Source organism: Mastigoproctus giganteus, chromosome 10 (genome assembly GCF_048544385.1).
Source record: "Mastigoproctus giganteus isolate SK-2022 chromosome 10, ASM4854438v1, whole genome shotgun sequence".
In the NCBI taxonomy this organism is placed as follows: Eukaryota; Metazoa; Arthropoda; class Arachnida; order Uropygi; family Thelyphonidae; genus Mastigoproctus; species Mastigoproctus giganteus.
This window is the reverse complement of record NC_143584.1, coordinates 211,790,770-211,806,248: the sequence shown is the minus strand read 5'-3', so window position 1 is coordinate 211,806,248 and position 15,479 is coordinate 211,790,770. Positions and strand designations below refer to the sequence as shown.

The 15,479-nt window shown below is 36.3% G+C and overlaps 1 protein-coding gene across 1 annotated transcript in view; it reads right to left on the bottom strand.

Annotated features, from left to right (window-relative positions):
- The window catches only part of LOC150079854 (WD repeat domain phosphoinositide-interacting protein 4-like), a 59,894-nt gene that overhangs the window by 33,400 nt on the left and 11,015 nt on the right, over nt 1-15,479 (bottom strand). The window contains exon 2 of the mRNA XM_090382403.1: nt 7,992-8,066. Within this exon, the coding sequence (XP_090238529.1) occupies nt 7,992-8,066 (75 nt within the window). The remainder of the gene's footprint in view (nt 1-7,991; nt 8,067-15,479) is intronic.

The following is a 15,479-nucleotide window of genomic DNA, read 5'->3' as shown; positions in this document are numbered from 1 at the left end:
TACTTTTCTATTTAAAATAGGTTACTGCATAAACAAAAATTGTTTATGCAGTAACCTATTTTAAATAGAGTAAAATACAGTGGGCCTTGCTGATATATTTTTACCACATTCAAATTAACTAAATTAAAAAATATATATATATAGTTTCGTTTTAAAACAGAACTGTATTAGATGGTATTAAAAAATGTAAATCTACACATTCACTTTAAAATTTGATAAGATGGGTTTGGTACATATTCTTCATTGATTCCTGTTGCAGAATGTTCTCGATATGATTTATCGCAAATAAATTATTTTCTGGTGCAGTTTGAAGACCTTCAATAATCTATGCAGTGCAGCTACTACTTTCCAAAGCTTCCTGTCAAATAGGGACACTAATGCTTGAACTTCCAAAAATGTTTTTAAAAATGATATCACCTCTTGTAAATTTACTAGTCATCCAATACTTGCCATAAATTCATTAAAGATCTTCACAATGAAGATCTTTAATAAATTATTCATGTTTTTCACTAAAAGTGTCCTACTTAAAGGAAGAGTATCTTCTCAGCACTGAGAAAACTTCTTTAACTGACCAACCCCTTAGCAGTAAGAAATGAATGAGCAGTGCAGGTTATTTAGATGTAGACCAGCACTGCTCATTCATTTCTTACTGCTAAGGGGTTGGGCATTTTCTCCTTGCTTCCAAATTGCATCCTTATTTGGTAGATAGGTTAAGCATATATTAAGAGCAATCCCAAAGTCAGTAGCAATTATAAAACTCTTTTTGTCATCCCTTTCTATGGCAAAAATAAAAATAAAGTATGGTTAATTCCGATTGTCTTGCAAAACTTAACAAAATTAATAATGACCTAAGCAAAACCTTCCTTTCTGAGAACATAATCTATCTAGTGTGCCTTGGAAAGAAAGTTTAGACATAATAAGACCTGAAGTTTTTAATTAAAGCATAGAGATTTGGTCAGACTAAATTTTATTTTCATTTTTTTTATTATCCGTTAACATATTATTTAACTTAGGATTATGCTAATGATACTTTTGTTTAAATTCTTAATTACAATTTAAGTAAATAAGTTTTAATTACCTAACATAAGAGTTTGCTTTAGTTTTTGCTCAAGTCAAAGTAGTCATTTTCTATAGTCTGAATGACTAATTTTATTTGCAATTAATAGTCTTTAATTTCCCTTTACACAAAAACGTTGTGCTGAATTAGTTTCACAGGACTGAAACACAAAAATGCAGTTACTGAGAACAGCATTAAATGCTGTTTAAGTTGACAAGAATTTTAAAACATTATACCTGTTGACGTTTTGACAAGAGATAGTCCAGAGTTTGAGATGGGGGAATTTGACTTAACAAAATCCAAGTTATAAAGAATCTACTGTATGTATATGGATAATAAAATTCACTGGATAACTCTTACAAGAAACCACATACAAAAGAATGACCTGTATGGGATGGGGATGAATAAACTTCCCTCACTTATGATGACAGATATGTTTTAGTAATATTAACCCATATCTGTGAAGCAAAAAATTTGGGAATGAATGAATTATATTTTTAATGGACATCAAAGAAACAATATCTGTCCATAAAAAAATTTGTTAGATAAACTTTCATATCATTTTAGAAATGCATACATGAAGGCTTATTTCAACAAATTTAATAAAACAGAAAAAATGTAATATGAAGAGCCTCTAATATGAGAAGTAACTTCATTGATTATACAACACAATTTTAAAAATAAATGATTCACAAGAATGAATTTGGTTTGGTTGGAGATTTTTAATATGATGGCAAGCCATCATTTCATGTTGCATTATTATCCACCATGATCATATGTGGGTTCATACAGCACTAACTGTGATCTCTTTTACTGTATATTAGGTCTGTAATAAGCATGCACTCAAAGGCTGAAATTGTGGGGGCCTTGCCTGAGATCAACTAACTACAGCTCTGATCGAGGACTACAAGAATTCCACCAGTCTTCAAAGGGAAACTGGAGAAAACCTCTGGCAAACCAATACACTAACACAGAGGACAGCATGATATTAATGATGAACCAGGCACACCTGAGGCCATGATAAATTTCATGTTCTGTGAGTCAAGTGTATTCTTAACCCGAGCAATTGCATGGAACTTCACAGGTGCCCAACTTTGTTTTTTTTATTTCTGGAAAAAGTTTTGGAATTTTTTGGAATTCTGTTTGAAGTGTAACAATGCTTGATCTTTTATTAATGGATTGCAATACTTATTAAATGTGAATTTTTATTTTTAATGAAAAATTTGAAAATTTAAAATGTGTTTTTTATGTTATTTTCAATGAAACAAACTTTTACCAGTTCTGCCAAAAATCAAAAGAAACCATTTTACACCAATAATAATTTGAGACAAAAAACACATTTTGCACAACAATTAAACATAAAACAAAGCATATCTAATTTCTATAGCAAATGCATGACCCAGAAACTAAAAGGGTTAATGCAATGGAAGACAGAACAATTCCCTAGACCAAAGAAAGCAAGAATGTCAAAATCAAAAATGAAAACCATGCTTTTTTGTTTTCTTCGATATTATTATGGCTAAATATGTCCACCATATCAGATTGTCTGGATCTTCAATTTTTTTGTTGCATGAAAAAATTTGAAGAGACCTGAATTAGTGATAGTTTTATTATTATTAGCCATATAGTGCAAGGAAGCCTGAGGCATATGCTGCAATTGTCAAAAAAAAAAATTCCCAAGTTACCCTGAGAGAGGGGTGGAGTAGAAAGGAATCCAGATGTGAGCACCTGGGGTTATTCACCATAGATTGTAATGAAGCCACAGGCTTTTGCTGCAATGGTAAAAAAACCAACCAATAGATAAGAAACACAAATTATGCTTCCCTGTGTGAGGAGGGAAGCATATAATTATTTTTTTTTTTAATGAAAACTGCAAACACGAGAGGTATTAGAACCTATAGTACTTACTACCATGCATGGGTTGGAGGTTGAGAAGATGAAAGAGGGTATTTGTTGACATTAGACTTGAACTTCTGTAGACTGTAATTTTCAGGAAATAAGTATGAAAGCAGGTTGTTCCAGAAAACGGCAGTTAAATAAATAAACAAGGAAGATGAAAAGATGGTTTTGTGAGTTTGAAGTTGGACAGTAAATGGATGTGAGCTTGTGGCGGCATGTGTTCGGACTGTTTTGAAAGAGAGAGCAGGAATTATAGAATCAATTCAGAACAGTGCCCATGGAAGTATCTGTAGAAAATGCATGCAGCAGAAAGAGTACATCTATAAGACAGAGAGTGGAGAGACTCTGTTAGAGATGAGTTATTAATTACCCTAACTGCTCTCTTCTGAATGGAATCTAGAAGCCTGAGAGAGGTTTTGGGAGCACCGCCCCAGACGTGGGAACATATCTGTGGCAAATCCACCTTACCATTCCATGGTAGGGCAGATTTGCAATTTGTACAGAGTGAACAGCTGTTTGGTAGAAGAGTAACATTGGGAGCAAAAGAGAAAACCAAGTTTTTGGATGCAGAGGAAGCAATATTTATAATGTGCTTGTGCCAAGAGAGATTACAAGTCAGGTATGATGGTTGGGGATTTATTTATTCTACATTGGTGCATCAGCATCTATGGCCATAGTGCACCATACAAGTCAGGGTAATCCCCAAAAGAGATTTCATCTTGTCTAGAAATCAGAGATAAGCATAGGAACAGAAGAATCCTTTTTGTGAGATTAGCATTAGCAAAGGCACATTAAACATAAGAAAAGCACCTGGGGTGGATGGGATCCATCCAGTTATATTGGAAGCAGCAAAGCAACTAAGCAAACCCTTAGCCCTAATTATGAGAGCATCCTTGGACTCAGGGGAGGTTCCCATGGACTAGAGATGTGCAAATGTATCCCCAATTCACAAAGGGGGATCGAAGGGTGACACAAGTAATTACAGACCAGTCAGTTTGACTTCTGTTCCAGGGAAATTAATGGAAGCAATGGTTAAAGAAACATTGCAGGATCATCTAGACAAGACTTCAGTTATAGCTCAGACACAGCATGGGTTTGTTTGTTAAGGGGAAGTCTTGTCTGACCAATTTGATAGGATATTATGATGTGGTTACAAAGGAACTGGATGCAAAAAATAATTTTGATGATATCATATTTGGATTTCAGGAAAGCTTTTGACACTGTTGTGCATGGAAGACTATTGTACAAATTGGAGCAGAATGGTATTAAGGGTAAGTTGCTAAAATGGATAAAAGGATGGTTAAGTGAGAGAAGACAGAGGGTGGTAATCAATGGGTGCTGCTATTCGTGGACTAATGTTATTAGTGGAGTCCCACAGGGTTCGGTATTGGGTCCACTGTTGTTTTGTATATTTATCAATGATATTGATGAATGTATATCAGGCTTAATGTCGAAGTTTGCAGATGATACAAAGGTGGGCAGGGTTGTTAATGACAATAATGGCAGTGTGCTACTGCAACAGGATCTAGATAATTTGGGCAGATGGGCTAAGAAGTGGCAACTGAAGTTTAACCTTGACAAATGCAAAGTACTGCATATGGGTAGAAGTAACCCCAGAGAAACGTACCAACTGTGTGGTACTAAACTTAAGGTGGTAGAAAATGAAAAAGACCTGGGAGTAATTGTGCAGTCAGATATGAAGTTTTCTGAGCAATGCAGACAGGCTGCCAGGGCAGGTCATGGGGTTTTGTCAATGATATATAGGAATTTCGCTAGCAGGGAAAAGAGGTGATTGTCCCTCTGTATAAGGCAATGGTCGGGCCACGCCTTGAGTACTGCGTACAGGTCTCGAGGGAAGGATGTAGATTTGTTTGAGCATGTACAGAGAGGGGCAACGAGATTGGTGAGGGGAATGAAGGGATTCTCTTACCAAGAGAGGCTTAAGTTCTGCAAATTGAAGTGGCTGGAGACTAGGCACCTGCACTGTGATCTGATTGAGGTGTATAAGGCCTTGAATGGGTTGAGCATGCTGAATTCTGATGGGATCCTTCCACTCATTCAGATTACGACCCTAAGGGGGCATAAATTCAAATTAAGAAAGGACAGAAGTAGAATAGATGTGCGGAAATTTGCCTTTAGCCAGCGGGTGGTTAATTGCTAGAGCAAACTTCCATCTGTTGTTGTGGAAGTTGATAGGTTGAATAAATTTAAGGAGGAACTGGACAGGCATTTGGAGGGAATGGTGTGTTTTTTTTTTTTTTTTTTGGCTGATGCTGCATAAGCTCATACACTTGCTTTCTTGCATCACATGCCACTACTACTACTAAACATGGGTTCCACCACTTCATGCCTCCGATAAGCAAAGAGGTGGTATTGCCCCAGTTGATCAGTGATCTACCACCTAGAATCACTACTATTACTAATTTAGGTCTCGTCCTTCAAATTATTTCAGGCAGAAAAAAATTGAAGATCCAGATGTCTGATTTGGTGGACATATTTAGCCATAATAATTCGTTTAATTGTGGAATATTCCATATGCCTTATGTTAGGGAAATTTGAAAAAACCAGAAATTAGCCATCATTTGATCTACAATGAAGAAGTTATGTACAAAAAAGGTTGACTGTCTAAGAGCAGACTGCGGAAGCATACTCAACCAATCGCTGCTTAGATTTTGCTTAAGCAGTAATAATTAGAACACTTGCAGGTGTTTAGTAATATGCAAATACTTTCACAACTATATTTTATTCTTATATCCTTATTCTAATTATTAATAAAAACAAGTGTCTCAGCATACACCCAGTTTGCATATCCTGTCAGAGCTTATGGTGAGATCTATTTTCTTTAGAATTTTTGAATGCAGTAAAATTAATTTGCAGTTGGCTATAAGATAAATGTTGAACAAGGGTTATTTACTTTCTGACCTAGGACAAGCATTTGGTAACATTTGCTAAGCATATAATGTTTTCTTATCTACTTTTTTTTTTTGCCAGTGCAGCAAAAGCCTGTGGCTTCCTTGCACTATATAGCAAGTCTTTTTCTTTGAATTTTTTCAAGCAGCAAAAAAATTGAAGATCTAGACAGTCTAAATATGACTAAATATCATAATAATTCCATTAATATCGAAGAAAACAAGAATTTTTGAAAAAAGTGTTTTCATTTTTGATATTCTTGCACTCTTTTGTCTGGGGAACTGTTTTGTCGTCCATTGCACTGACTTGTTTAGTTTCTGGGTCATACTGGAACAGTCAACTTTCATCACACACAATTACAGTTCTCAGAAAGTCTGGATCTTCTCCAATTTTTTTCACATCTTCGCAAACTTGGATTCTTCTCATTCTTTGATCTTCATTCAAAATTTTTGGCACCACCTTAGCATACACTTTTCTCATGCCTAAATTTTCAGTTAAAATTTGTCTAATGCTTCTTTGTCCATACTGAGTGAGGTCTGATGCATTCTAATGCTTAAACAATGATCACTTCTAATCAATGTCCTTACCTTAACCAGTCCAAATTTTTATCAGTGTTCATGGATACTGGATGGCCTGGTCATTCATTCTTGCACATTCTCTACACATGAGCTCTTGGCATACTATCTTCTACATAAACTTGAAGTAACAACTCAAACTTTCAGATGGCGTTTTCTTTAGTTTTGCTAAAAATCTGAGGTTGTTTCATTATTTGATTCTTTTGTCTATCATTTTTCCCGGCAAACTACAAAAAAAAAAGTAATAAAAAGCTGTCTCACTGCAAAGTGAATGAGCATGTCGGACCATGACTTGGCAGACACCTACGGAGACTCAAGGTCAACTGCCGTGCCTTTGTTTCATAGATGGTGCTTTATTTAATAGCACACACTCTCATTATTTAATAGCCACACCTCATATCTTGGATCGTTACATAAAAATTAACAGACTAGTTAGCTCTTAGTTAAAATAGATAAACACAATCCAGGATAATTAATACATTTGCCAATTACATTTAGTAATTTTTATGGAATATGGTCCGTTAACTTTTATATAACTGTACAAGACAGAATAAAAGCAGCGCATTTATATAAAATGCCCATATAATCTTCGTTGTTTCCTTAACAATTCAAGAATGGAGAAGAAAATCTTTATTTTGAAGACCAGTGGTTGTACTTGTTTAGATATTAGGTTATAATGTAAAATCAATGAGTATTCAATTTTTTGTATAAATATGTATGTAGTCAAGAGAATTTCTGTCCTTTGGTCCTTTCATGAATAAAAGCTTCTTGATTCTACTGGTGACATTACTAACCCCCTCCCAGGTATTGTAAAGCAATTTGTGATCCTATACAAAACACTTTTCTTCAAAAGACATGCACTGTTGCATCTGTGACAGCAACAGTGCATGTCTGGCCATTCAAGAGATCCAGGCAAGAGAATTAACAGAAGAGATTCTGTCAGCATTAGAATAATGTTCTGCTTTTCTAACGTCTTATCTTTCCTTAAAGAAGGAACTGAACAGTGACCCCTCACTTCAACATCCTTCATGCTTTTGAACATGCTGCCAGACACACATGAACTCTTTTCGTGATTCTTGACATTAAAGTTCGAACTTGTATCAAGCAGTCTCCAGAAAGTGAAAAGAATGCTTGAAAGCTAAATATCACAGACTCTGAATACCATCTTTAAAGTGTAAAGTGAACAGTAAGATTATATCAAAAGATCTTAATGCACTTTCTTTAGCAATTTGAATAACATTACAAGTGTTTAAGAAGACAACTTGCTTAATGAAAATAAAGGAAAAATAATTTAGAAAATACATACCTAAACACAAAATTCAACTCTTGCCAAACAGAAAGCAAGTCTGTGATAAATGCCACATGCTAACAAATTAAGTTATATCAAACAATGTACAAACTAAGTACCACAGCTTGTATGGTGGTTTCACAATAAAAGCAAAAGTAAACTAAGTTGTATCAAATACTGCACAAACTAAGTACTATAGCTTGTACAGCGGTTTCACAATAAAAGTAACAATGGATTCAAAAGGATTAATTTAAATACTAACCAAGATGACCTTTCTCTGAAAGTGGTTCTACATTGTACACACGCAATCCATTGTCCATAGAGCATGTAAAACAACCTACAAAAAGGAAATAGCAACAATATATAATTCAATTCCATATAACTGAAATGCAGCAAACAATGACAGTTATTTTACCCTATCAATGAATATAACAAATAAAACTTTCAAATAATAACAACCTTTAGACATCTAAACTTAATATGCTGCACACAAATTAATACTTATAAAGCTGTTTTATACTAGGAATCACTGTTATTTTAAAAATAGTAATCAAGTAAGGATGACTTTTCCACAAGATCAATTAGGAATTCTTATAACTTTAAAACTTATTATAATAAGATTTGCAAATATTGTAGAACAATCACCTAGACTAATTCAGACCTGACTGAGTTGGGATGGTTAGGGTTCTGTTGCAATATATACACACAATGCTGCCACAAAAGATGTAAATAATATTAACTTTGTTCTGTGCACAACTACAATAAAACAGTTATTACAATGAAATTGCAAAGTCCTCTGGCCCAACCACAGATTATAAAGAGAAATGTATTTATTTTATTTAAATAAAAATTTAAAGAAACATTTTCATACATTATACAGATTTATTGCAAAGTAATGTGGACAATACATCGTAATATTGTTACAATTTAATTTATACAAGGAAAGAAGCATATTCAATTCAGAAGTAACAGTATTACTGTTCATAATTATTGTGATAAGAAAGATCTGAACTAGTTCTAGAAATGAATAAGGAGTGAACTGATTTCAGTTTTTACCAACCGAAGTATAATACAGTGCAAATATACATCATGTTTGCAAATGGTAAATTTTTATTAATTGAGCTCAATTTTGTTATGGATAAGTATTACTTTGATTCATTTTGAATCTCATGGAGAATTTAATCCAGAATACTAGAAGTTGAGGGGGACTGGGATAATCTTACATGTGCACTGTCCACAAAATCAAGTACACCATACCAAAAAAGTATTACAAGAGTTAATTTTTGTTTACGTTTACAAATATATTGATTGAGCTTTTTTTTTTTTTTTTTTTTTAATTTAAACCCCAAACACAAGAGGTATTAGAACCTATAATACTTAGTACCGTGCTCGGGTTGGAGGTTGAGAAGACGAAAGAAGATATTTGCAGACATTGGACTAACTTCTGTAGACTAATTTTCAGGAAATGCGTATGAAGGAAGGTTGTTCCGGGAAACGGCAGTTGAATGAATAAACGAGGAAGATGAAAAGTTGGTTCTGTGAGTTTGAAGTTGGACAGTAAATGGATGTTGGCTGGTGGCTGCACGTGTTCGGACTGTTTTGAAAGAGAGAGCAGGAATTATAGAAGCCAATTGAGAAGAACAGTGCCCATCGAAATATCTGTAGAAGAGGCATGCAGCGGAAACAGTACGTTTATGAGACAGCGAGTGGAGAGAGACTGTTAGAGATGAATCATTAATTAACCTAACTGCCCTCTTCTGAATGGAATCAAGAAGCCTGAGAGAGGTTTTGGGGGCACCACCCCAGATGTGTGAACAATATTCCATGGTAGGGCGGATTTGCAATTTGTACAGAGTGAACAGCTGTTTGGAAGAAAAGTAATGCCGAGAGCGAAAGAGAAAACAAATTTTTTAGATGCAGAGGAAGCAATATTTGTAATGTGCTTGTGCCAAGAGAGATTAGAAGTCAGGGTAATGCCCAAAAGAGATATATCATTTTGCCTAGAAATCGGAGTGTCACTAAAGATAAGCATAGGAGCAGAAGAATCCTTTTTGTGAGATATAAGACAAGACTGAGTTTTAGAAGGGTTGAAATCAAGTTGTCTTTGCCCCACTGGAGAATTACCTGAAGATCAGCATTTAAGGAATTGGTAGCAGATTTTCGAGAAGTTGAAGCTGATTGAGCAGGACAAGGTTTCTCAAAATGGAAAGTGGAATGCAATGTGCTATCATCGGCAAAACTATGGATAGGATTTCCAGTCAATGGAAGAAGGTCATTAATATACAAGAGGAAAAGAGTGGGGGAAAGAACTGAACATTGGGAGACACTGGCATTAGCGGAGAAGTTAGAAGACAGAGAGCCATCTACCATCACCCTCAGTGAGTGATCAGAGAGAAAACTGGATAACCAATTACTAAAAACAGTTGGCAAACCATAAGATGGAAGCTTGTTTAGAAGACCTTTATGCCAAACACGATCGAAAGCCTTTGAGATGTCAACAGCACTGAACCTTTCCATTGAATTAGTCCATAAATGGGTAACATAAGCCAGAATATCACCAGTGGATGGACACTGACGGAATGCATACTGGTGATCGTTGATCAGATGGAAGGTTTCTATGTAGTTTAAGAGTTGGCGGTTAATAGATTTCTACATTACTTTAGAAAGAGTAGAAGTAATTGAAATGGGACGATAATTGGATGGGAGGGATTTGTCACCCTTTTTAGGAACTGGCTGGATAAGAGCAAATTTCCAAGCAGAAGGAAATTTCTTATTCCAAAGGTGTTTACCTTTGGAATAAGAAGAAAAATGGGAGGCTAGCAGGTCAGCTTTATCCTTGGCTGAAGTGACAACAGAACCATCTGGTTTGGACAGAGGTGGGAGCAGAGATGGGCAAAAGTTGCGGCCAATAGCTTTGGCAAGAGACCAGACTGCTCGACTACCATTAGGGCAAGAAGCAAGTTTTCTACTCTTAGCCTGTTCAAACTCTAGTCTGGACTGATTAATAACTGCTTTACAATTGTTGTGAGCTTTGGTGTAGGCAGAAAATAAAGCTGAAAATTAGAAACAAGCCAATTACGATATATGCAACATTTTTCTCTTGAACAGCCTTAGCACATTTATTGGAAATCCAAGGTTTAGATAAAGGACGAGATTTTAAAGAGGATTGTGGGATAAAGGATTCCATTCCTGCAAGAATAATTTCACTGACACAATCTGAGCAAATGTTGACATCAGAAGTTTTGAAACAGTAATCCGACCAAGGAAAAGAAGGGAAAAAAATCTCACAGGTCATCCCATTTTGCATTCTTGTAATGCCAAATAACAAGAGGTTGGGAATAACCATAAGGTAAAGGCTCCATTGGAGAAGAGACAATCACCAAGTTGTGATCTGAAGTGCCTAAAGGACCTCTCACTTTGAACGTGTACTTAGAAGGGTTGTTTGTGAGAAAAAGATCAAGCATGTTGGCTGTATGATTAGGTTTGTCCGGTATTCTTGTAGGTAAATGAACAATCTGTGCAAGGTCATTAGTAATTGCAAAAGCTTCGGCATCTTGACCAGCTGGATCGGTGTGACTAGAAAACGGAAGCCAGCTGGAGTTGTGAACATTAAAATCACCAAGGAAAATTACCTCACTGTTAGGAAAGTTGGACTGGAGAGTTAAGTTGCAAAGAGAGGAGAAGAAGTCAAAGAGCTCCAAGTGATTAGTAGAGTTGGGAGAATGGTAGAGACAACAGATGAATTTGACACAATGAGATAGAGAGATTTTAAGCCAGAGAAGATCAAAGAGAAGAGATTCCAAATTACCAAGTCTCTGACGGGAATATCAGAACGGACATATGCACATGTACCACCTTTGAGGCGGAAGGAATCATACAGCGAATAATTTGGGCATCTGAGATGAGCAGTAGTTGAATCAACCGATAACAGAGATTCTGTCAGAAAAAGTACATGGGGTTTGGCAGACTGCAAGTGGAAATGGACAGCGTTGAGATTAGAAATGAGACCACGTATATTTGTGAAATGAATTAGGACGTGTTTGGGAGGTTTAGATCTTTTCGCAGATAAGCTTGCTCTATTAGTTTGACAATTCATGGTGTATTCTATAGTAAGAAAAAGTGGGTGGGACATGCTGTATGAAGTAATGAAATTTTTGGATATGGCGTACACATGGTAAGAACATACCCAGATCCTTGACATAACGTGGCCTCGACAATGACCCCCCGCACACACACACTACTCGGACTCCCTCCAGTCACTATTTGGCAGAGTAGAGGTAGCAAGACTATACACTAGCTGATCCGGAAGCCTCCTAGAGAGCTACCAATAGGTTCGGTCCTGTGTACTAACTAGCAGACAGCCTGCGAACATCGTTTTAGAGCTGTAACCTTGAAATGTAAGGAATAATGGATCTTGCCACGATGTTCATCATAACCACAAAAGTCATCAATCATACTGTATGATGGAAGAGATGGGGAAGGGTTGACCGGAACTTAGCTCTAGAGACTAAACATGGGTTCCACCACTTCAAGCCTCCAATAAGCAAAGTGGTGGTATTGCACCAGTTAATGAGAGTCATCTACCACCTAGTACTGTCTGGTGACATGGGGGGGGCGGCATTCCTCCATGTGGTGTGGGCGCCACACCTCGACCCCTGCTTACGTTGGTTCACACCTGGGTGGTCACCCACCATATACTTGTGCAGGGAGGTTATACCCAGGATTACTAACAGTCCCACCATCGTGAAGGTGCAAGCAGAGGATTTGGCTGTCACACACCATCCGGACTTTGCCGAAATTGGGTCCACTTGACTTGAGTGTCACACGAATATCAGTTCCATCAATGTTTTAGACTCCCAGGTAGCAAGTACAGCTTGTCTGGAATATCTGAGAGAATGTCTGTGACAACCTCAAGGACCAGCTGTTAGTTGTTATATCAAATACTAAGGAGTTAATTGCTGACAGGTATGGATGATACCACCAAACCACAAATATAAATCACTGAAATTATTAAATTCATGAAACTTTGATAAATTAAAAGGTACAGGAGACTATCATGCTTTTGTCAGGCTGTCTATGTTATCAGAAATGAAAGTAAACCAATTTTTTCTGAAACAAAATAAAAACAAATCTAATGGTTGTAGGGTAAGAAGATACAATGCAATTGCACTTGTAGCCTGTCAATCAGAGCTAACACATGCACTGGAGAGTAAATATCACACAACATTAAATATTTTTTCTTCAAATAAAATCAGCCTAATTTTAACATCAAGTTCAAAATTTCAGCCCAAATGTGACAAAAAATCTCCATATAACAAATAGCTTAACCCTAAAATTAAACAAGACAAACCCCACTGCATTTTCATTGAAACATCCTGTACAGGAATACTGATGAATAAATTAACACTTTTTCTTGGTCATCTGGGGTGGTAATTCCCCCTCCTTTTTTGCATTTGTTTAATCTGTTTGGAATAGGGTGAAAATTATCCTTAAAGTCAGCAATATCTTGTATGAGTATATTATAGACTTAGTCAAGCTCTGTGGTTTATTTTTAAGTCAGATAGTGCGATTTTGAAAGTAATTAATACCTCGTGTCTGTAGATTTACTGTTTGTAACTTGCCACCATTGTTATATGATACAATGTTTACACCGAACTAGATAGCATAAAGTTTAACAGACAACTAGATAGTGAGTATAGTAATATCAATTAATTAGTAAAATTTATGAATCTTATTAAATTTCATTGTCAATTAAATTGTACTTTTTTAACTAAATACATATAATGACCTAGTTTTTACAAAACGTAGCATTATAAATTAATACACATAACTTGACAGGAGATAAGAAAGTCATAATGTAACTCGGAGATAATATTCAATACTGAAATACATATGTATAGTGTTATAACTGCATTGGGATATAGGTTTAGGGTTATACAGTGGATTCCGGTTATTTGGGCCACCAAATAGGAGCAGCCATTTATTTGGGGCAAATCTTAAAGAACAGAACCCAATTGAGAAAATAACCAGGGTTTACTTCGCTTAATTGGGACAATATGCCGTTTAATCGGGACAGGAGACTGCAGCACTTGAGATTACCCTACGAATGTCTCCGACCATTCCACGTGGTTGGGTCGGATTTTTGGAAGTCACAACCAGAAAATAATTAGCAGTCCCCTGTTTTCTGGGCTTTTCTGTTAGTGCTTCAATCATATAAAAAATTTTATTTTCTGAATCTGCTCTTCATTCCTATTTTTTAAGCTTCATAACTTGTTACTCCGTTCTCACTTGCGCATATGGTGTTACTTGCGATTTGTGTGTGTGCTTATCTTTTTTAATGTTTTAAATTTTAACCCCCACCCGCAAATGTTAGTGAACATAAATGTCAACTAGTTAGTATGAACATATTAATTAAGCTATGAATGTAAGTGCAAATTTAATTTTATTTTGCTAAATGATACGATACTTTGATAAATGATTTTCACATATCATTTCATTTCATTAATTGGTAATAAAGTGTAAATTTGTACTTAATACAGTATATCTTTACTTTCATAGCCTGTGGATAATATTCCTCCTATTTTCACTAATTATAATCACTGTTTAATAGAATTAAACTTCAATTCACAAATGTGATCACAATGACCGGCACTTACTACATATCGTATAGTGAACAGTACTTTACTATGACTCCATCCTAACGTGATTTGATCGTACAGAAAATCAATTGCAACGCTGTATTTTTACGTAAAACTTCGCATGCATAATTGGATCACCCACTTAATCGGGCCAAAATGCACTAGTCCCGATGTGTCCCAAATAACCGGAATCGGCTGTATTTTGTATTGGAATTTTATTTGAAATTGAATAGAAATCGTGACTCAGACCAGAGCAGCAAAGCAAAAGGCTCAAACTAATGGGAATGATGTGACTCAGGGGAGAACTGAGGGGGGGGGGGGCAGCGGTTGTCCTTTGAATCACAGCCTTATGAAATGCACTGTTTGATGTTTGTGGAGCATCGGGAATAGGACATGATATTGCCAAGGGGAATGTCTTTGTGTGTGCACGATGTATGGAATGTGAGGAAATTACGCACCAACTCAGCATTGTGATGGACCTATATAAGAGCTTGAAGGACAGGGTGGATGCCCTTGAAGGATTTAAATTGAGGGGCCCATCAAGCTCTCAACTGCCCACATCAATGCCAGAGCTTGCACTTCAACATCATACAACACAGCGGCAACCCCCAAAGCAGAATGCACTGGTCCCAAAGGAACTAGTTGTTGTCGGTGACTATTGTCAGGGAAACGGGGAACATATTGTGCAAAATGGATAAGTGGAACAGAACCGGGGTATGTCTACCAGGGCCAAAGGTTGATGACGTTGTAGAGCAGATATCATCTTTTAAGGGCACAAATGGTGATATTGTTGTACAAGTTGGCACTAATGATATTAAGAGTAGGAGACTGGCAGAATTACAAAACAAGTACAGGTCACTGTTGAAAAAAAGCCGTAAATTACAGTTGAATTTGAAAGTGTCTGCAATTCTGCCCAGACACGATAGGAGGGAGTATATGATGAGAGCCTTGTCGATCAATTTGGCCCTGGAAAGATTGTGCAAGGCTCAAGGGGTAGAATTTTTTTCAGCCTGGTCTGTACTTGTTAACAGGAGAGACTGCTTCTACAGGGATGGGATACACTTAAATAGAAAGGGTGCAAGAATATTTGCTGATGCTATCGAGGCTGAGTT